This window comes from Mycteria americana (genome assembly GCF_035582795.1).
Source record: "Mycteria americana isolate JAX WOST 10 ecotype Jacksonville Zoo and Gardens chromosome Z unlocalized genomic scaffold, USCA_MyAme_1.0 Scaffold_18, whole genome shotgun sequence".
Taxonomy (NCBI): domain Eukaryota; kingdom Metazoa; phylum Chordata; class Aves; order Ciconiiformes; family Ciconiidae; genus Mycteria; species Mycteria americana.
In genome coordinates this window covers 14790028-14813086 of record NW_027445436.1, presented here as the reverse complement: position 1 = coordinate 14813086, position 23059 = coordinate 14790028, and the positions used below count along the sequence as shown (strand labels likewise).

Genomic DNA, 23059 nt, shown 5'->3' with positions numbered 1-23059 from the left:
CGGGAGACAGTCCTTCCCGAACTTTTGCAACGTGGGTCCTTCCCATGGGCTGCAGTTCTTCACGAACTGCTCCTGCGTGGGTCCTTTCCACGTGTCCTTTCCACAGAGTGCAGTCCTTCAGGAACAGACTGCTCCAGTGTGGGTCCCCCATGGGGTCACAAGTCCTGCCAGCAAACCTGCTCCAGCATGGGCTCCTCTCTCCATGGGGCTGCAGTTCCTGCCAGGAGCCTGCTCCAGCACTGGCTGCCCATGGGATCACAGCCTCCTTCGGGCGCATCCGCCTGCTCCAGCCTGGGGTCCTCCAAGGGCTGCAGGTGGATATCTGCTCCACCACGGACCCCCATGGGCTGCAGGGGGACAGCCTGCCTCACCATGGTCTTCACCATGGGCTGCAGGGGAATCTCTGCTCTGGCGCCTGGAGCACCTCCTCCCCCTCCTTCTTCACTGACCTTGGTGTCTGCAGAGTTGTTTCTCTCACATATTCTCACTCCTCTCTTCCGGCTGCTGTTGCGCGGAAATTTTTCCCCCCTTCTTGAATATGTTATCACAGAGGCGCTACCACCGTTGCTGATTGTCTCAGCCTTGGCCAGCGGCGGGTCCGTCTTGGAGCCAACTGGCATTGGCTCTATCGGACATGGGGGAAGCTTCTAGCAACTTCTCACAGAAGCCACCCCTGTAGCCCCCCCTGCTACCAAAACCTTGCCACGCAAACCCAATACAGAGGGGCAGACTGCACTTCGTTGTTCAAGAATTGTTCTTTGCAGTTCCTAGCATCTATGGGAGAAAGAAAAAACTCTCTCTTTTTAAATCACCCAACCTGCATGGAACACAGTATGTTCCCCAGAATGTTTAGGATGGCGTTTACACAATGAGTTATTGCTATGCAAGAGATGTTATCAAAATCTTGAAGAACAAACCATCAATGTTTTAAGTTTGGTTTTTTTAAAGAAAAAGAGGAAGCAATTATATATAGTACATTAAAAGATTGTCAATGAGCTTTTAATCTTAAACAGAGAATCAAAACTCTTACCTAGAATTGTAGCTAGACTTCAGTGGATAACCATTTTTTATCTTGATTTTGAGATCTAAATTAGCCATGATTTTTTAAGTTAGCAGGTTAATGCATAAAAGCTGAGATGATAAAATAGTAAAATCTTGTAACCTTATAAATTATTGAGTGGTATTCCAGTATCAAGCAACAGAGGTGAAGAGTGAAGTTCAGGTTAAAAGGAGAGGTTGCTGAGTGAAAAAATAAGTGGCTCTTAACTTGGATAATCTGGATCTAGATTGGATCTAGACCTCAATTATTTGAAAATAATTTTTAATTGTCATCCCTTTTTGTATATGTTGGTAATTGCCTTAAAAATATCATTGTACTTTTAAGATTTGCAAACTTGTATTTTTCAGCATTGCATTATTTTCCTGAATATCAGTGGCTGGTGGATTTCACTGTTGCAGCTACAGTTGTGTATGTGGTGACTGAAGCCTATTGCAGTATCATGAAGCCCTCACAAGAAATGAATATCAGTGTAGTTTGGTGTCTGCTTGTCTTGGCCTTTGCAGTGTATCCTTTACTGTTTTTTAAAATAATTCTATCTGTTCCAAATAGCTTACATCATTCTTCAATTCATAGAAATCTGTGTATTGTTGATCTGCAGAATAAATAAATATATATTTATCACTGTCTTTGCCTTAGTCTTTACTAGGAAGACCGGCCTTCAGGAATCCCAGGCCCAAGAGACCAGAAGGAAAGTCTGGAGCAAGGAAGATGTACCCTTGGTGGAAGAGGATCAGGTCAGGGAATACTTAAGAAAACCAGACATACATAAGTCCGTGGGCCCTGATGGGATGCACCCACGACTGCTGAGGGAGCTGGCAGATGTCATTGCTAGGCCACTCTTGATTATCTTTGATCGATCATGGCGGTTGGGAGAAGTGCCCGAAGACTGGAGGAAAGCAAATGTCACTCCTATCTTCGAGAAGGGCAAGAAGGAGGACCCAGGGAACTACAGGCCGGTAAGCCTCACCTTGATCTCTGGGAAGGTGATGGAGCAGCTAATCCTGGAAACCATTTCCAGGCATATGAAGGACAAGAAAAATCACCAGGAGTAGTCAGCATGGCTTCACCAAGGGGAAGTCTTGCTTGACCAACCTGATAACCTTCTATGGTGAAATGCCTGGCTTGGTAGATGAGGGGAGAGCAGTGGATATTGTCTACCTGGACTTCAGGAAGGCCTTTGACCCTGTCTCCCTTAAGATCCTCATGGAGAAGCTGTTGATGTATGGGCTGGATGAGCAGACGGTGAGGCGGACTGAAAACTGGCTGAATGGCTGGGCCCAGAGGATGGTGATCAGTAGCAGCGCAAAGTCTAGTTGGAAGCCAGTGACTAGCGGTGTACCCCAGGGGTCAATGCTGAATACCTTTCTCAAAGATATTATAAATTAGAGATTATATTACTAACATACGGGCTTCTCAAGCCCTAAGTAAAAGGCCCAATAGAGCAGACATGGCCTATTCAAGATCATGAACTCCTCGAATACAATGTCTTCCACAAGCCTCCCAGTACAGGCAGTAACTAGTGGTATACCCCAGGGGTCAATACTGGATCCAGTCCTGTTTGACATCTTCATTAATGATCTGGATGATGGGGCAGAGTGTACCCCCAGCCATTTGCAGATGACACCAAACTGAGAGGAGCAGCTGATATGCCAGAGAGTCATGCTGCCATCCAGAGGGACCTTGACAAGCTGGAGAATTGGGCTGACAGGAATCTCATGCAGTTCAACAAGGGGAAGTGCCAAGTCCTGCACCAGGGGAGGGATAACCCCATGCACCAATACACATGCTGGGGGCCGCCCAGCTGGAAAGCAGCTTGGCAGAAAAGGCCCTGGGGGTCCTGGTGGACACCAAGTTGAACATGAGCCAGCAATGTGCCCTTGCTGCAAAGAAGGCAAATGGTATCCTGGGCTGCATTAGACAAAGTATTGCCAGCAGGTCGAGGGAGGTGATCCTTTCCCTCTACTCAGCGCTGGTGAGGCCACACCTGGAGTCCTGTGTCCAGTTCTGGGCTCCCCAGTACAGGAGAGGCCTGGACATACTGGAGAGAGTCCAGAGAAGGGCCACGAAGATGATGAAGGGACTGGAGTACCTCACGTATGAGGAAACGTTGAGAGAGCTGGGACTGTTTAGCCAAGAGAAGAGAAGGCTCAGGGGGGATCTCATCAATGTATACAAATACCTGAAGGGAGGGTGCAAAGAAGATGGAGCTGGGCTCTTTTCAGCGGTGCTCAGTGACAGGACAGGAAGCAATGGGCGCAAAGTGAAACACAGGAGGTTCTGTCTGAACATCAGGAAACACTGTTTTACTGTGAGGGTGACTGAGGGAGGTGAAGCAGAGCCTGTCCTTTCTAGAGCCTCTGCACGATGACAGAGCTGCTCTATCAAGGCTTGAGTCTTCTCCCGTATCTCACCCAGTAACGATCCCAGTTCCCGTGAATACTGTGACTCAAGCTGTTGTATCCGCTCCATACACCACTGCAGAGCTTCCACAGCATCCTCTGCAGATGCACCTGCAGGGGGTTGGGGACCAGACATCTTTACCCAGTGTTCCCAGTGGGGAAGATCTCTCCAAGCTAGTTGTCAGGGCAGGCCCAAGACCAGAGACAAAAACATAGGATTCAAAGGTTCTAGCAGTCAGTATGTCAGAGAGGCAGAGCTCTGCCTGCTAGCCAGTTTTATTAGCTCTCCTGATAACACACCAAGGGCAGCCGTAGACATAATATTTACAAAACATTGTCTCCTTTGTTTGGATAGCCGTGTAACCCTGACATCTTACTTTTTCCTTGTACTTGAAGTGAATTAGCAATGGCAAGATGTTCTGACACGCTTCCTTTTCTCCTGTATATAATTGATATATGTATGTAGATTTTCACACTATGTACATGGAAGCTTTGTAAGGTAAACAGAGAATCTGGGCATGAATGTTTACTTAGTCCCTGCTGAATCCAAAGGAATGGATTTTGATTAATTTTATCAAGGGAAGAAACTTTGAAGTTTTTGCAATTTGGTGACAAGTTTATTGTGTTGTTTGATGCAAAATATAGTTCCAAAACTACTGTGAAATACTGGTTTTAAACTCACTTGTAAAAACCAAGAGTAAGCACATTTAATAATTGATTAGAGCTGCATGAAGCTGCTCCCTAGAGATCAGGACACACAGAACATCAGGAAACACTTTTTTACTGTGAGGGTGACTGAGCGCTGGCACAGGTTGCCCAAGGAGGTTGTGGACTCTCCCTCCTTGGAGATATTCAAAAACCGTCTGGACATGGTCCTGGGCAACTGGCTCTAGGTGGCCCCGTTTGAGCAGGGGTGTTGGACCAGATGATCTCCAGAGGTCCCTTCCAACCTCAACCATTCTATGATTCTATGATTCTATGATTTAATATTTGGAAAAAGGATTGTGTATGCTAGTGCCATTGTCAGGTAATGTATATGCTATACATGCTCTTTGGATATGCTGATATCAATGGCTCTTAAAGATTAATACCAGACTATTTATGGAAAGCATCTTATGTATGTGAACAAAAAGTTAGTGCTCATCTGTAATGGTTCTAAACTAATTTGGTTTTGCCCAGCTGGGCAATCAGGAAGAGATTTTGGTACCAGAAAGTACTTAAATGTTGGGAGAAGTGTGCAATTTACTGCATGCTTTTTGGTTTTGATATGTTTAGTGTGATGATTCCCTTAGCTGAATAGTACAATACTGTATACAGTCATTTATTGCAAAGATGCATGCGTGAATTCATATTTTTAGAAGAACTTCAAGATACTTATAATGAAGTTTATGTGAAAATAAAATGTGTAGACAGTTGTAGGAGATGAGGTGGTACTATGTTTTCAAAGTTCTGTGAAAAGCTGAACTCCCCTCTGAAACTGAAGGAAACAAAAGCAGAGTATTTAGGAAACAAGCAATATCAAATCATAAAAAGAAGCAGCTGTGATGTACTGGAGAAAGCAGTATCGGACATTGATGCTTGTGTAGTAATTAGCTGGTTTTCAGAGACCAATCCAGACTTACTCTTTGGGGAGGAAAGTTGCCTTTTAAAGATGTGAGAGGTGATGAAGCAATGTAATAAGGGCCTGGAAGAAAGTAGGTTATGGAGATGTGAGTTAGAAAATGAATTTGTGCAACTGCTCTGCTCCCTGAACAGCTAATAACCAGATAAAGTGCTAAGTCAGACTTAATATAGCACTTGAATATTCAAAATTGATTCCTCTGTGGAAATGCCTCTTCTTCCATAGAGATTCTTATTGTGATCTTTTTTGGTGTTAGCACTAGCTAGTGATGTCACGTAAACCCCTTGAACTCTGGTTAGTTTTTACTGACAGTTCTGGATATGCTTAAAGCTTGTCTGTACTTGATAATTATTGAAGTGTCTGCTGCCTTTACAATAAGGACAGTAGTACCTTTTCCACATAGCCTGAAGTATAAATGATATCCAGAATTTTCCTTTTAATGAGTAAGAACTTAGATGGAGGAGTTGACTTGCATTATGAAATAACCAACTGGCAGTAGCTTGCCTCCAGACCAATTATTTCTCCATCGACTCTTATCTGTCAGCAGACAGATCCACAATCCAAAAGGTGGTTTTCTAACCTACCAGGTGGTGACAGGAAAATTAGTGTCTGGCTCTTGCACACCTTTAATGATATTATAGCTATGTTACTAAGCAGCCTTTTTTTTAATGTGGTTGGATGAAGTCAGGATTTCTAGTTTAATTGTGGCAGAGGGAAGGAGAGAGAGAGAAGCAACTGCTACTTAAGAAATCAGAGATGCAAGCCAACACCTTCAACTCCCATTTTGAGAATGAGAGGGAGGTTAATATAATTAATGGAAAAACAATTTTCAGATAGTATAACCATAATACACTCTTAAATTTACTGATGACAATGCCCTGTATTTGCTTCATCTTTCAAATAAATCTTGGGTGTAACCAACTTAAATAATACTACAGTAATTGCAACTCTAGGTGACAAAATTGTGAATTATATATTGGCATGGATTATGTAGGAAAATAGACTGCAACGTTCCATTCTTACAGTGGTATTTAAATGCACTCCTAATCACTGCTTTAATTTGGTCATCAATTCAGAGGCAAAACCAAACATAGAAATCTAAAAGAATCGAGATGCATGGCTGTGCAAGCTTTTTCTGTCTCAGTACTGTGAAAATGCAAATAGATATTAGGGTCTTTTCCTGATTCTTTCTTTCTGACCTGCCTTTTTAATATGAATTGAGCCTAAATCAGTATTTTCAGCCTTGTCCTAATCTGGCTCAAACGTTTGAGATCCAATTGCCCATTTGCAGCTGGATAAGATGGAAACGGAGCTAGTATCCTGCATGTTAGAAGCACATTGGCCTATATTTTCTTACTAGCTTTCTTAAATGACTGAAAGGGAAGTATGGCAGAGAGGAAATATTGCAGTTTCTATACATTAGAACTTATGAGACATACAGGAAACCACAAGATAATTACTTTGAGACACTGGCAGGAAGCATGCTTCACACCTTAAATATCTTCATGTAGATTATCAAATCCCATAATTATATATGGGATTTTAAATGTAAGGTCTTCTGTGGAGACGGACAGGTGATTTTTGTCCATTGTCAGAAGCAAATAATTTTTCACTGTAAGAGGACAAGTTGTGCTAGGTCAAAACTAAATTGAGTGTGTATATTGGCATGACATTTCTGAGCTGTAAGATCACATAGAATAGTATTAAAATCAAAAGATCGTATGCCAAAAGCTAAGTTTTATTTAATAAACTGTGAACAGTTAACTGCATGCTTTAGCATTTCTTTACCTGAGCATGTGTGATTTTTGTATTGGCTAAGGGATCAATATTCTTTTGAGTTTTTGGTAGCAGACAATATACTTTAGAGGGAAAATTCTTAAGAAATTCTGGTAGTTTGTTGGGGTAAGAGGAAGAATAGAGAACTCAAAGTTTAAAATTCATGTGGCACTTCTAAAAACACACACAAATTTGGGAAAGCCTGGAGAAGAATGACCTTGTATGCAGGACTAAGCCTTCACAAATAAATTCTGGGAAATTGGAAACCTGTGTAAAAAGTGTTACCTTTTGTTTTGAATGCATTGTCAAACAGCGGAGTCTAAATTCCAGGGTTTTTAATGAATCACTTCAAAAAATGTCTATGTTTTTGTGTAGTTTGAAAGAGAGAATACAATGGAAAATATAATTACTTATCCATTAATAGATAGTTGAACAGTCATTTAATAGTTATACAAAGGAAATAAACGGTGGAACTGGTTTTCTGCCACTTCCTACAACTTTTATTTACTGTTTTTTCTGTGGCATGAGAGAGACCTTGTTTTTATTGGAGATTTCTCCACAGAGTGGGTGGTTTTGTAGAAATCCTTGTGAAATCACTGCTTCCTGATATTGAATAGGGCTTGCTTAAATGTTTGTGTGGTTTCTGGGCAGATGGGATGAAGTAGTTTAGTCCTGTCCAGTTTGAGGGGTTAGTGACAATGCAGAAGACTGCAGTACCAGGGAGCATGGTCTAAACTGAACTTTGTATTAGAGAGTTAACATCTCTATAAATATGTTAACATAACTTATTCTGGGCATTACAGGGTTTTTTTTGGGGGGGGGGGGTGTTGGTGCAAGGAGTGGTATACGGAAGTATTAATGAAACAATTCTTGTGATCACTGTAACCTAGGCGAGTGAAAAGAGGTTTCAGAAGAAATCTGGTTCATTCTTGTGTTTTGACACTGGGCCTCTGGGATACTGAAAATACTTAAAAACATACAACTATTTACTAATTCAGTATGTCAAGACCAGAAATGATTCATCATAAATTGTTGAAATATTTGGTTGCCCCCCTGTCGTGGTTTAACCCCAGCCAGCAACTAAGCACCACGCAGCCACTCGCTCACTCCCCTCACAGTGGGATGGGGGGGAAGAATTGGAAGGGTAAAGGTGAGAAAACTCATGGGTTGAGATGAAGACAGTTTAATAGGGAAAGCAAAAGCTGCGTGCGCAAGCAAAGCAAAATAAGGAAGGCCTTGACTCTGTGTAAGCACTGTTCAGCAACAACTAAAACATCCCTGTGTTATCAACACTGTTTTCATCACAAATCCAAAACATAGTCCCATACTAGCTACTATGAAGAAAATTAACTCTATCCCAGTCAAACCCAGTACACCCCCATATTTTAAATTTAAAGAAACCAATGTGATATGTCAAGAATTAATTCTAGAACAGTTTTGTGTTTTGGTGACAGATGCTTTTCCCTGTTTCATGGCTGTATATTAAGAGGTATTGGATTGTACTAGAGACTTGGCTGGCAAAGCGGCCAAAAGAAGCTTATAGAAGTGATGATTGATTGGAAATGTTTTTGACCATGTCTTCTAGGGGTAGATGTTTTGTTTCAGTGCAGTAACCCACCAGTAGCTTTTTTATGTTGGTAGTGTAGATGCTCCGAAAAAAATTCCAAACAGGAAACTAGTCCATACATTTGTGTTTTAACAGAATTTTAATGTAAAAGGAGTAATACATTAGTTTAGTACTTGAGTTCCATGGTTAGAGTATATCGGCATTACATTGATGGCAATTCTGAGAGGCACAACTAAGCTAGCTTTAAATATATTTAATGTGCAGAAATATTTGTGCAGCTGCATTAGCAGATACCTCAGTGAAAGATGCAGAATTCATCTGTCGGATTGGGTAAATGTTCAAGTGGCAGCCCATGCTAAACTCCAAGCTTCTGTATCTGCATTGGTACTGACTGATCAACCTAACCTAGCCAGTGTAAAGCTAGAGGAGGAATGTCTGCGTGTGTCTCCCTCTTTCCTTTTGACTGCAATATAGACTATTCTTGGTTACCTCACAGTTGGCAATGCAGATAAATAGTTTCGGTATAGAGAACTCTCTTATTGTTTTAGCAGAACAGAACAATAAAGTTTTTAATTGCTTTATACTTTCAGGAAGATTCAATGACAATATGTTTCTTAGAGGCAGCAGTTAGAAGACCTGCTGTACCACCTGCCCTCTATTTAATATTTTTGAAAGGCTATGGGATACTGGGTTAGTTGATTGATGGCTTTTCATGGTGATAGCCTGCACACACTGAACAGTTTCCAGCACACGAAGAGGAGTAACAAAAGATTTTGCAAAACAAAAATGTTGAGGTTTTTTGGGTTTTTTTTAAAGACAAATTATCGGTCACAACCTGCTAAACATGAATTTAGGCTTAAAAATAGGTTTTGCAATACTTCTTGCAAAAGTAACTTTAATGTTTGTGAAAACGCATTGTGTTGTAGGTCACATGTTCTGGTTACTAATTTTTTTTTTATTCTTGCTATACAATTTGTTGCAGATAGTCACTAGTCACAGATTGCTGATTTCCATTACTTTGAAATTTGGAAAGGTGGCTTCTGTCAGAAAAAATACTCAAAATTAGTGAATTAAATGGTTGATCGCAATTTTAAATGTAGCAGTTGCAGCTGGCATACTTGCAAAGGGATGAGTTTGTAAAATAACAAAGCATTTCATTGGCGGGGGGGAATGTGCATGAGGATAGAATGAAGATGGACAACACTGAGAGATGATCTATCTTAACAATAGCACGTGTCTAATTTAAACTACTCTGCTTATGCAGCTATTTAAAATTCATCATTGAGAACAACTGAATGACATTTTAAAGCATTGTCTTTGTACAACACACAAATACGTCAGCTTATTTAATTTTTTATCTGTTGTAAACCTTTAAACAGTGCTGTACACAATCCTTTCTGTTGCGAAGGCAAGGTATTTAGGAAAATTAATGTGGTATGGGAAAAGTAAGGTGCTTCTCAGTTGGGAAGCTGTCTGTCATCTGAAAAGCTGATTAAGTAACCTGATTTCATTAGTAGATTAGGAAACTTTACTGGCTACTCTTGAAAAATGTCTTCATATGTAGTTATATCAATGGGATAGCAAAGGAAAGCAACAGACTTTCCTTAACTTGATTGAAGGTTGATCTAGGGAAAGTCAGTCATCAGATCTGGAAATAATCTCTGGAAGCCTTAAACTATTTTTTTTTCTCTCTACATACAATTAGAAATAATATAGAGGAGTTTATTTGGTTTTCAATTGTGAATCCAAAAGTTCTATGTATTTTACTAGAAACTAAAATGTTTATAAGGGTGGGAGTCATCTTGCCTAACTTCTAAGTGTTGAAAAATCATCCTGATGCTCTTTTAATGGTCAATGTAGAGAAACAGACCTTTCCAGAACACAGTCTGTATGACCTATTATTGCGCCTATTTTTAGGATAAGTCTTCCTTTAGGGATACCTGTTCTTTCTGTTAACTATAAAGGGAGTTTAAGTTGATTACTGTAAACTTAAGAGTCAAGTTAGATGCTGTGGTTAGGCCACCCCAATGTGCGTATATGAGTACTTCTCTGCATATAGATGAAATGCAGCAATGCATATGTTAAATGTGTGCTGCTTAATGAAGTGCAATATTGCATAATCACATGGTTTCTTTAGAGATTAACTGATGACAGTTCAAATGTTTTTACCGAATAGATACCCTAAAATAGATTTTCACATAATCTACATCTTAAAACACTTCCAATGTTTTAAAAAGTACAAATATAAATTATTATGTTATTGTGTAGCGGAAAAAAATGGTTACAATTTACACTTACATTTTTTCTGTCTTCCTTTTTTGTTATTTAAAGCAGGTAATGTCTGGAATGATCTCCAAGTACTTTATTTAAATATAGACTTGATATCGCCTGCCATTTGAAAAAAAAAAAATCAATTATAATGGGCTGCAGCTCATAGTAGGTAAGAATTGACAGTGTATTAGAAAAAAATTATCTTAATCTACTGTATAATTTTGGAACTAATTATGTTTAGACATGCGCTAAAAAGGAGAATATTCAATAAACATTTTTAAAACAGCTTGATAACAGAGCAGATAACCTCTTAGATGTTCATATTTATGGCATTGAGGAAAGGACTTAAGATATAATACCGGACTATATAGTCTCTCTTTTTTATCAAAATGAGAATGGGATAGATTTTGCTTTCCTAGATAATACTAAATGTGCTGCTAGTTGATTACCTTTGATCGTTGAGAAATCTTGAACACATACACGCAAAAGTAGAGAAACACAAGTTTCATCTTTTCACACGTTTTTTGCTTAGTAAATAGTCACATAATAATCTAAGCAACAATCCCATGCCACTGGTCACTATTTCTTATAAGGCAGGTCTATGCTTCCTGTGAGGAGAAGTTTTCATATTTAAGAAATTTTATCCCATTATTGATAGAAGTGCTTCTTGGGGCATCCCATTCCCTGCTGTTTGTATGTATACCCTGTGTTTCCTGCCCTCCCTCACCAAAACCAGCACAAAGTTACTTTATCTGATGTTTGAATATTTCTAAGTGACAGAGAGAATCTTTTGGTGTTTTTAAAGCAAAAAATCTATTTTGTCTTTTCTGACGCTTACTTATTATATATAAAAATTCTTACAACTTCTCTGCTCTTATGCAAAGAGTTAAGTTTTTGCTGCTTCCACTAATCATGATGCCCTGAAAACTAAGAAAAGGAAATCTAATTGAAAGGATACAGATTTTGTAAAACTACCTGGAAGCTTTTGTAAGACTACTTGGGAAAGCTCAGCAGACATTTGAGAGAACAGCTTTTGCATTAAATGCTTATTGTGTGGGGTTTTTTGTTTGTTTCTAAACTAAAGGGCAACAAATCTCTCTGTTCTCACCTCATGTCTTCTAAAATGTCTTGCCTTTAATCAAGGAGGGAAGAAAAAATTCAATTTCTATGTTTTTCTTCAGAAAAAAAAAGAGGGACTTATGTGAGGAGGAACACCTTTTCTACCTTTTCTACCTTTTTCTCCCCAAAGGAACAAAAAGCCATGTATGTTATATACACAGTATACATATATATGTACTATATATATGTATTTGTGTGTATGGATGTATGCATGTGTACAAACATGCATTCACATATAGTTAAGTCAAGACTGAGGAAGTATTTTAACCAAGATTATTTCAGCAACAAACATGCAGTGACTTGAATGGTGCTATATTTTTGCCTTTGAACTCTGGATTTTTGCATTTTTGCAGTGAAGAATCTTGAATACACCCGCTTGGGGTTGTGCATTCTGACAGAACATGTATAACTCCACTGTGGTTAAAAATTTATTTATTCACTTCCCTGCATTCACTGTTGTGTAGTTTGATGGAATATTTTTCATCTAGCTTGATATTTTACATTGAAGATACAATTGTCTTATTTTTGGTTCGATATAACTTCTGTAAATTCTTACAAGTATGTAAAATTTACATTTAAACTTTGGTTTAATTATTTTCAGGTTGATAGTGAATACCATCGCATTTGGCTATCAGTAAGCCTAAATGAAAACAAAATTATATTCCAGAATAGTGTATTCCTAGCTACCCATTATGTGATTGTGTGCCTGTGCTTATTAAACTCCCACAATACTGTAAAGCATAATTAACCTCAAATTGGCCAAATACATATTACTTTTTAAAGCATTTGTGCATCTTAGAACAGTCTTAGTGTAGATGACCCAAATACAGCTTTATAATTTGTAAATATAGTTATTTTACAAACTTGATTTTCCTTGACGTTTTTCTTGTATAGTAAGATACTGTTTTCGTTGACCACCCATTATTTCATAGTAGAGGATGGAGGTGAAAGATCAGTCTGTGTCACCTTTGGCTTCTTCTTCTTTGTGAAAGCAATGGCAATCCTGATTGTGACAGAAAGCTATCTAGAGTTTGGACTCGAATCAGGTAACTCCTTTCTTCAGGGTTTGCAACAGCTCTAGTGATTAAATTCCTTGAAAAATGAATTTTAAGCATTTTAGGTGGTTTTGAGAATATCTGTATTTAAATGAACTCTATATGTAATACACTTTTAGGAAATCTTGCTTTGGGATGTCGATTCTGAAGGATATCCTGTATATTTTCCTTGCTTTGTTTTAAATAGTGTAGTCTTTACCTAGGTTGTTTGCTTTGTTAATTATATTTACTGTCCAGTTTTATTTTTAACCCATTTTGCCTTGTATAGTAAAGTGAAGCTCCTCTACTGAAAAAAAGTTACTTACCTTCTTAAAAATGAATGTTTTATTCATGTTCATGAAATGTACAAATATCAGAGATGTTTTCAAAGACTGTTTGTGTTAATAACTGAGTTTTATTGCATTGTGGCATACTAATTAGCACATGAAAGAGCTATGCTAGATATAATTTGATAATAATAATAACAACAACAATAATAATAATAATGCTAGACAAAAATTGTTTAAAATATGTCCTGTTACCTAGCATTTTATTTCAAAAAAATAGATTTTATATTTGTACTGTGATAAAATACATATAATTAATGTCTCTGCAGGATTCTCAAATTTTTCAGAAAGTGCTATGCAGTTTCTTGAAAAGCAGGGTTTGGAATCCCAGTAAGTTTCTGGAAATACATTGGTCTTCATTATGTTGCATTTATAACTGAGCCACTTGGATTTTCTTAGCAAGCATTTGTCTTGCATGCTTTGCTCTTATACACACTTATAATCTCTGTATTAATGTGAAGAGGTGGATTAATGAAAATAATCCATCAATATTTACAAAGTAACTTAAGTTGCATTTGTGTATTCCCTTTTTATTCCAAAATTATTCCAGTCCATAAAATACAGTTAAAAACTATAAAAGTCTTTCTCGTGGTAATTCTTAAACAGTCCCTTCAGCTTTGAAAAGATTGCTTAAAACAGGAGATAAGTATTTTTTGCAGTTCCTGTGGTATGCAGGAGGATGAGAGTGCAAAAGCTACAGATGGAGCCTGCAATAAAGTTGGAATTAGGAGTAAATTTTGGCTTTCAGTCATGTATTCAGGCTATAATAGTATTTTCCTCTTAGGCAAATACATCTGCTTGCTACAGTACATCCAAGTTTTGTATAGACTGACAAAGGAATGTTCCATAGCTTGTGATGTTACTTATATATACAATCACTGTCATAGACAGCCTCTGTATATTGCAAACGGAATTCTGTTACAATCCTTGCCTTAAACACATGATCCAAAATGCTTGTATGGGGTATGTCATCACTGTGGGAATACAAATTTGAATTCTTGTTTGGAAATTCTCAAGTATTATATAAGAATTATAGATTTATTATTATTATTATTATTATTATTATTATTATTATTATTTGTGAGGAACAGAAGTTTCAAATATATACTTAGAATAATGTGTCATTTATAGATATGGATATTTAATGAGAAAGAAACCCTTCAACTCAATTCCATGTGTTTCTTAACCTTTCTTTGCTCTGTTTTTCATAAACTATTCCAAATTTACTAATTTCTGTATTAATTTTTCTGTTTGTGTCCATTTCCTTTTAAACATTCACAGTGCTTTGGCTGTTTACAGCAGTGATTGAGTTGATGATGGTGTCTCTTGGTAGTTTGAATGGCATAACTTAAAAATAAAAATAAAAATAAAAATTTGCCTTTGACCAGTTAAACTTGCGATGTATCTGTTCTTCTATTCAAAGTATAATCATCGAATCCATTCCACTAGCTATTTTTATTGCATAACTTGTTAATCACAATATAAAATTATTCTGTTTTGGTTTTTTTTTTTTTTTCTCTGCTAACAAATTTAACATCTTGTAGGAAGTAGCTTAGGTTTTGGTTTTCTTCTATTGAAGAGCTTTTTATTCTTTTTAGTAAATAAATAGGTGACTTGCTTGTTTTTTATTTTAATTTGTTTAATTTTATTTTAATTTGTTTTTTTTTAATTTTAATTTTAATTTTTTATTAAATTTTATTTTTAATTTATTTTAATTTTTAATTTTTTATTAAATGTTAGATACTGTTGATTTGAAAGTAGTCTCTGCTTCCCCCCCCCCAATGCTTATTTCCTTTCCTTTCTTTTCTTTTAGGGGTCCTGTGTCTAAACTAACCTTCAAATTGTTCCTGGCTGTTCTGTGTTCACTTATTGGTGCTTTTTTGACATTCCCTGGCTTGCGACTGGCTCAAATGCATCTGGATGCTCTGAATTTAGCAAAAGAAAAAATAACACAGTAAGAGAAAATATATACACATAGGTATATGCTACTCAGTCTTAAATCTCAGTTTAATGTCTGAAAATAAACAAAGCAAACTATTCCAATAAGAAGGTAGTGACTGACTAAGACTTCTGTTGCTGCCTGCTTTTCATATCTCCAGCAGACTTGTGACCTGCCTCTTTGTGCTCAACCTGCACTCTGCCGATCTATTACATTCTTTGCCTCAAAAGTGGAATATGAGTTAAAGAAGCATTCCTTGTCTTTCCTCGTGTGAGAGATCCACCATGAATGTTTCTACTTCCTATTTCCTTTCCCCCATATGTTTTGGGAAATTTAAATAACTCTCTGGAAGAAGAGGTGCAGCCACAGAGACCTTTTTTTTTTTTTTTTTTTTCCCTAGATGGGCCTTTGTTAATAAGATTAGGATAAGATACAAAGAAAAAACAGAAAGTGAAGAAATAGCTTCAGAAAGGCAGTCAATTTGAAACACATTAAAAGGGAATCTAAAACTCAGTGAAAACTTCTGTTAATAAATATTGAAATTAGAGTAACATATAGGAAGTGCATTCAATTAATAAAGATTTTATGGCTTTAAAATGAAAAGTAAATTAAAATTGTCCTTTTCAGTATTTCAGTATTTCTTACATTATGATGACCCAGAATATATAATAAGGCTCAGAGGTTAATACCAGTTTAAAGGAACATTTTAATTTTCAGCTGTTCTTGAGTTTGGAAGTAAAATGTTCTCTTATATTTAACTATTTCTCTTCATCGTTCTCTGGTTGAGGGAACAACTCCAAATGTCTTTCATAGATCATAACCTCTGAATAATTCATGCATGTTAATGACACAAATTCTGCAGTATAGGCCATTGTGATCATTTAGTCTGGCCACTTTCATAAGAGAACCATTAGATTTTCTGATATGTAAATTATTTATGCTTAAACTGAAGTGTATTTTTTTCCAAAAAATGCCCCGTTTAAAAAATTAAACTATGTTTAAAAGTGGATGCTTTACTCTTGGTAAATTGTTAACTAATTGCTTTGTATTAGACTTGCACTCCCATTGTAGTTGAATGCATCCAATTACAGCTGCAAGCTATTGACTTTTGTTGTATCTGCTATTAAGTTTCAGTCTATGTGTAGACTGTGATCAAGTCACCTCTTAAACTCCTGAGTTTTTAATTTTTATGGTTTTCAATATTTTAAAATTTCTTGTGCCTTTTCTGTAACTATCCTCTGATTTTCCAACATCTATCTTGATCTGTGGACATGAGATCTTAGGCAAAAATATAAAATCTCTGAAACAGGACTTCATTAATCAAGAACTAAGAGGGTAATTAATATCCACTAGTATGGGGTTATGAAAAAAATAAATCTTGTCTAACTTGATGTTTAGGGGATATTAGAACTGATTATTAAAGATAACATTGTGCAGCACCAAGCAAATTATTTTTAAAGGTCTACCAATACTTTGACTATTAAACTGGAACAATATAAAAATAACATTAAATGGATTAAAACTTGGTCAGATATCAATGTAATTAGGTAATGCAATTATAAACAAAGAATCATTGCTGAGTGATTGTTTCTAATGGGCTCTGAAAAGATCGGTATTTGCCCTTAGTGGTGTGTTTTTTGTCAATGAGTAGATCATTACTGACTGTTTGCAGCTGTTTGACAGTGACTAAAGGGGAGTAGTAAATGAGGATGACATGTCATTGATACAAAGCTGTTTAATTTGGGTGCAGGGAAAACAATGCCTTTCCATATAAGGTAAACATGAGGTCATACATTTGTAAAAGAAAAAAGGCACAAGCCATAATTACAGAATGGGAGACTTATAGGGAGCAGTGACTTAAAAAAAAAAATTGGAGATTAGGCAAATGATGAATTGCCACTTCAGTAATGTGGTCAAAATTATTAACGTGAATCTTGCATATATAAATAGGGAGTAAGTTTTTGGATAAAATAGAATTAAAATAATCTGGTGTCAATTTTAATTTTGATCACCTGTTTGGTTTTCCTTTAGCAGCATCCTTCCCTGTATATATTTTTGAGTTCTCTTAATCAATTCGTACCATTTTCCTACACATTTACTCAATTTCCAGAGTCTTTCAGCCTTTCTCCCTCTACTCAAATAAACACAAAGTGGTTCTTGCCACTCTTTGGCACATTGCAGTCCACTAATCCAATAGGCTGTCTTAAATAAGTAGAAGCTCATTTCACAAGTTACTGAAATGCTTTGGACTGTTCCTCAGGGTTCCTAAGTAAAAATCTTCATTAAACTGGATGATCTGACCTGTGAAAAGCGTTTCTCCTGGTCTGTATAGATAATAGAAATTAATCTGAGTACATTTTTAATAAAGAAAAAAAAATTCACTAATATAGCAGCATATTTTCCATAATTATCCATCTAAGATACCCTCTAGATTAAAACAGTAATGGCTACTGCGGTTTGGTATTATGCCATCATATGGAAATTTTCAACAACTGTCTTTTACTATAGTGTGGTATAATGCATGTAGTTCCTTTGGTTATTTTGTTTGAATATCTAAAACACTTGATTTATTCCAGAGAGCACTTTTTTTAAACCACAACCAGTGTGATTTCACAGTATGTAATATTACTTTTTTGTTGAGACTTAAGTCATACTTATAAAAAAAGGGAAGTAATTCTCTTATTTACCTTTCCCCTCCTATTTTAAAATTTGTATTACTCTTCTGTAATCTGTACCACCAGTTTCAACAGTATGGTAACTGTATTTAATAACCCACTCCCTTTTTTTTTTTCTCTTCCAGAACATTGCTACATATAAACTTCTTGGCTCCTTTACTTATGGTTCTACTTTGGGTAAAACCAATCACTAAGGACTACATTATGAACCCATCTTTGGGCAAAGAGAGCGTACCTTTGTAAGATTCCCTTTAAAAATTCTTTCTGGGGTATTGAGGATAAAACCTTAAGTCTAAGTACTGCCCTGTAAAAGTCATAGCACCATGGAAAACTTAAAATTGTGGCTGTGACTAGCATCTGTCATGAAAGGTATCGTAGAAGTTCCAACTGAGCTGCAAAGGGCTTCTGTTGTTTAGGAAGAATGAGAATTAGTCACAGAGTGTTGAATCCGATGAAGAATGGTAAGGCAGTGGTTCCCAAAGAGCTGCTATCTTCTGGCATCTCTGTGTCAGAGTTCTGCGTTGTTCTTCCTAGGGACAGAATACCACTTCATTGCCAGCTTCTAATACCTTACATGTTACCTATTGGTGTAAGAGAGAAATGATTTCACTGAAGACAATTGAGATACATTGGTATGAGAACTGACCTAAGGTTCTTAGTACTATGAGACTTGTCTTAAAATCTATGTGTAGATGAAGTCCATATGAAATTTGATAGCTAAAATATTTAAAAGCATAAAAAGGGAAAGAATTTTCAGGAAGAATTGTATCTGAAATAAATATTGTATAAGTAGCATAGGTGATTGTCATTGTCACTTTATTAACAGATAATTCAAAATAGTATTCAAATAGATTTGAAACTGATATGATTTGCTGTCACTTTTATTGCTTTCTAGATCTAAAAGATGCTTCTAAGATAACTGTGATCACTGAGCTATTGTGTAAAACATTGCAAATATATAATTTTTGTGTTTCCATTTTACTCTTCAGTTAATCTTAATGAGAGTTGCGCTATAGCAATGTATCTAAGGCAGTTGAAGTTGTTATCTAGAACTATCTATCTCAAAACTTGGAATTATTTGAAAGAGCCTGCTTTTTAGTGTCCTGTCTTTATTACTCTGAATTTAAAGCATTTAAGAGTTGTTCTTGTTTGCAGACAAATGGGTACTAATTTGGATCTAATGCTGTAATAGGGCTACCAAGAAGTAGCAGTGTGGTGGGTTGACCTTGGCTAGCCACCAGGTGCCCACCAAGCTGCTCTATCATTCCCCCTCCTCAACTGGACAGGGGGAGAAAAATATGATGAAAGGCTCATGGGTCAAGATAAGAACAGGGAGATCACTCAGCAATTACCGTCACGGGCAAAACAGACTTGACTTGGGGAAATTAATTTAATTTATTACCAATTAAACAGAGTAGGATAATGAGAAATAAGAACAAATCTTAAAACACATTCCTCCCTTCTTCCTGGGCTCAACTTCACTGCCGAATTCTCTACCTCCTCCCCCAGAGCGGCGCAGAGGGACAGGGAATGAGGGTTGTGGTCAGTTCATAATGCTTTCTCTCTGCCACTCCTTCCTCCTCACACTCTTCCCCTGCTCCAGTGTGGGGTCCCACCCACAGGAGACAATCCTTCACGACCTTCTCCAACATGGGTCCTTCCCATGGGCTGCAGTTCTTCATGAACTGCTCCAGCATGGGTCCCCTGCGGGGCCACAGGTCCTGCCAGGAGCCTACTCCAGCACGGGCTCTCCACAGGGTCAGGGCACATCCACCTGCTCTGGCGTGGGGTCCTCCAAGGGCTGCAGGGTGGATATCTGTTCCACCATGGTCCTTCGTGGCCTGCAGGGGGACAACCTGCTTCACCATGGTCTTCACCACAGACTGCAGGGGAATCTCTGCTCCGGTGCCTGGAGCACCTCCTCGCCTTCCTTCTTCACTGACCTTGGTGTCTGCAGAGTTGTTTCTCTCACATGTTCTCAGTCCTCTCTTCCGGCTGCTGTTGCACAGCAGTTTTTTTCCCCTTCTTAAGTATGTTATCACAGAGGTGCTACCACCATCACTGATTGTCTCAGCTTTGGCTAGCAGTGGGTCCGTCTTGGAGCCGGCTGGAACTGGCTCTATCCGATATGGGGGCAGCTTCTGGCATCTTCTCACAGAAGTCACCCCTGTAGCCCCCCCTGCTACCAAAACCTTGCCACATAAACCCAATACAAGCAGTAATGAGAACAGGAGGGAGAAGTGAATATTACTTGCACATGAACTCTGTAACTGTGGATTGTGTGTAACTATTTTTAACAATATGCTTAAAGATTTCTTTACAGCTGATACAAACAAATAACTCTGTAGCAGTAGGTGACCTTTGGAAAACAACATTACCCTTTTTATCCACAGAATGTCAGAAGATACATTTGACACCATGCGGTTGTGGATTATAATCCTGTTGTGTGCTTTACGGTTGGCTATGATGCGTAGTCACTTACAAGCCTATCTGAATTTAGCCCAGAAATGTGTGGATCAGATGAAAAAGGAAGCTGGCAGAATAAGTACAGTTGATTTACAAAAAATGGTAAGTATAATGGCACTAAAGTTACATATATTTGGGTGCTCTGTCTGTGCAAATTTTTTTCATTGAAAAAAAAACGTCTGGTTTGTTGTCTTCCTTGGCACCAGAACTGAAATTTGAATGAAGCTTCCTAAACTATATCCTTTATAAAAATAGCACCATTACAGCAAAATTCTGCAACCCAAAATATGCAAAGATGCATCATCCATATTATTCAGATGCTTTGTCTTAAGTTGTTCCTCCGTTGTTCTAAGAGATCCCATCATGAAGTATTCTTTACAAATATCTTGGCAAGCCTTACATTTATCTTGATGTGTGTTTCTGTTCAGCATGAATTGAACCTGGGGAGTGTATAGGGTTAGTGGTGATTTCTTAGCTACAGCATGGAAAAAAAAGTAAGATTTAGATAGAAGGGCAAAATATTGTTACCTTATCCCAACTGTAATTTTTAAATTGGGGCAAAATTTAAGGTAGGATGGTTATATTTTGGGATAAAATAAGACATGGTTAGTTCTGTAAGACCACTTTCAAATGCAGTAGCCTAGATATAAAACCATCTGCCCATCTTGTTACTGTGGCAAGTGATAAAAGGGAAAGATTTCCTTGAGGTTTTGGGGTTTTTTTAAGAAAAATAATAAAAAAATGTCAACAAACAGAGGAAATAGATAGATAGAAATTTGTAAGCTTATACAGAGTTGTGTTGCGTGTTTCCTGCAAAATGAACTTATTTCTAGTGTTGCATGATAGTGCTGCCTGATAATCTTGCTGAGTCAGGGTGTATTCTAGAAGGAATATTGAAGTATGCCATAGGACAAAGCTTCCTCTCTGTTTTTAAATCATCACTACTATAATCTTGTCTTTGTTATTTCAAATATGTAGTTACAAACCAAGTGACTGGCATTGGACTTCAGAAAAAAGGTTAGGAAATACAACTAGCAGCAATTGTTTATGACAGAACTGTTCTAGTTGTTGTGGATGCATAATTTTAGTTTTGGGAGCTTTCATCTTATTGATAAAATAATAATGCCTTCTGTACGTGGTGTTTCCTAAATCCGTTTATCCAGTACTTTGAATATCTTCTCTTTAAGAAGCTCAGGGCCACTAAATATAGTCCTATCTGGTTTTACTAGCCATGCCTGCTTTCTTTTCTTCTGGTGCTTTTGCCAGTAAAGTCTTTCCTATCTGTCTTCCTACAATGACAATTACTGGTTTTTATTTGCTCTTTTCGTCATATGCCATCAATTATCTTAAAATATTTTGCCTCATGCTTTTTCTTCTGTCAATGTTTTACTGCTTTTTTTCTCATGTTAGTTTTTTGATGCTTAATCATCTCAAAGCCCTTTGAGGTTTTAAAGCTATTTCGAAAAATGTCAGGGCTGCCTTCATCTTTTTTTGCCACCCTGTATTCTGTTCTTTTCTAAAATCCAGTTAACTTTATTTTACTGCTTGCTTGCTATTGATTCTATGACGTTTTTTCCTTCTTCATTTGATCTAGCCTTTTAGGTCAACAGTTTATGTAAAATATGTAATGTAACATTCTTGAGAAAGCTGGAACAGACTGGGAGCAGGGGGAGGGATAAATCTGAGTGGTTTTCAATGAACCATAACGTGTACCTGAAATAAAGATCATTTAAATGCTTTGTTATTGATGAACTTCTAATGAAAATTCCTCTTGTAATTGTTTTTAAAGTACTAGTGTTTTCCATTTGGAGATCTTACAAATATCTCGCTTTGAAAAGGGACTGCAATATTAACCAAAGTTTCATTTACTTTTGATCAGGCTTTGGACTGTTTCTACAGTCACAGTACTTCATTTTCAAAATGGGATTTAGTTTGTAAATCACTTGGGATAATCATATATTTAGCTTTGAGACGGCTTACAAAATTCTAGTGTTTTCAAATATGAATATTTGAATTCTAGCATTCAGTTTGCATAAGCAAAATTAATCCTGTTTGTGTTAACAGAACTGCTACTTTTAACTATTTTCTTTCAGCATTTCCTCTCAGGATTGTAACTGTCCTGAAACTAGAATTCATTACAGGGATCACTTCTTCATTAGGTCTTTTGAAGACAATATTTCACATACCAAAACATGCTATAAAACTTTTAAAATAGATTTTTTGCATAAGAACTGGGTTTTTTATTAATTGCTTGTTTTTCCTAAGCATATACATAAAGGTTTGCTTTGATCACCCAGAACTCATGAATTACTCTTTTCTATTTTCCCAGGTGGCTCGGGTATTCTATTATCTTTGTGTAATTGCATTGCAGTATGTTGCACCATTGGTAATGGTCCTTCACACAACTCTGCTTTTGAAAACACTAGGTAGGCAAAATTTGATGAACAAAACTGTGTTCTATTCTATATAGGGCATTTATATTTTCAGTCTACTAAAGAAAATTAGAATCTAGTCCAACCCTCCTGCTCAAGCAGAGTCAGCTACAGCAGGTTGCCCAGGACCGTGTCCAGTCAGGTTTTGAGTATCTCCAAGAAGGGAGAATCCACAACCTCTATGGGCAACCTGTTCCAGTGTTTGACCGCCCTCACAGTAAAAAAGTGTTTTCTTGTGTTCAGTGTTTTCTTGTGTTCAGATGGAATTTCCTGTGTTTTAATTTGTGCCCATTGCCTCTTGTCCCATCAGTGGGCAGTACTGAGAAGAGCCTGGCTCCCTCTTCCTCATTCCC

The 23059-nt window shown here is 37.3% G+C and overlaps 1 protein-coding gene across 6 annotated transcripts in view; it reads left to right on the top strand.

The window, feature by feature from the left end:
- Positions 1-23059, top strand: part of LOC142402915 (transmembrane protein 161B-like) — a 61392-nt gene that overhangs the window by 32898 nt on the left and 5435 nt on the right. For 3 of the 6 annotated variants that reach the window (XM_075488876.1, XM_075488875.1, XM_075488880.1), the window contains 7 exons: positions 1408-1564; positions 12708-12859; positions 13464-13524; positions 15008-15148; positions 17934-18047; positions 20202-20376; positions 22604-22700. In XM_075488876.1, coding sequence (XP_075344991.1) covers positions 1408-1564; positions 12708-12859; positions 13464-13524; positions 15008-15148; positions 17934-18047; positions 20202-20376; positions 22604-22700 — 897 coding nt within the window. The remainder of the gene's footprint in view (positions 1-1407; positions 1565-12707; positions 12860-13463; positions 13525-15007; positions 15149-17933; positions 18048-20201; positions 20377-22603; positions 22701-23059) is intronic. The other 3 variants (XM_075488878.1, XM_075488877.1, XM_075488879.1) reach the window with 3 other exon arrangements.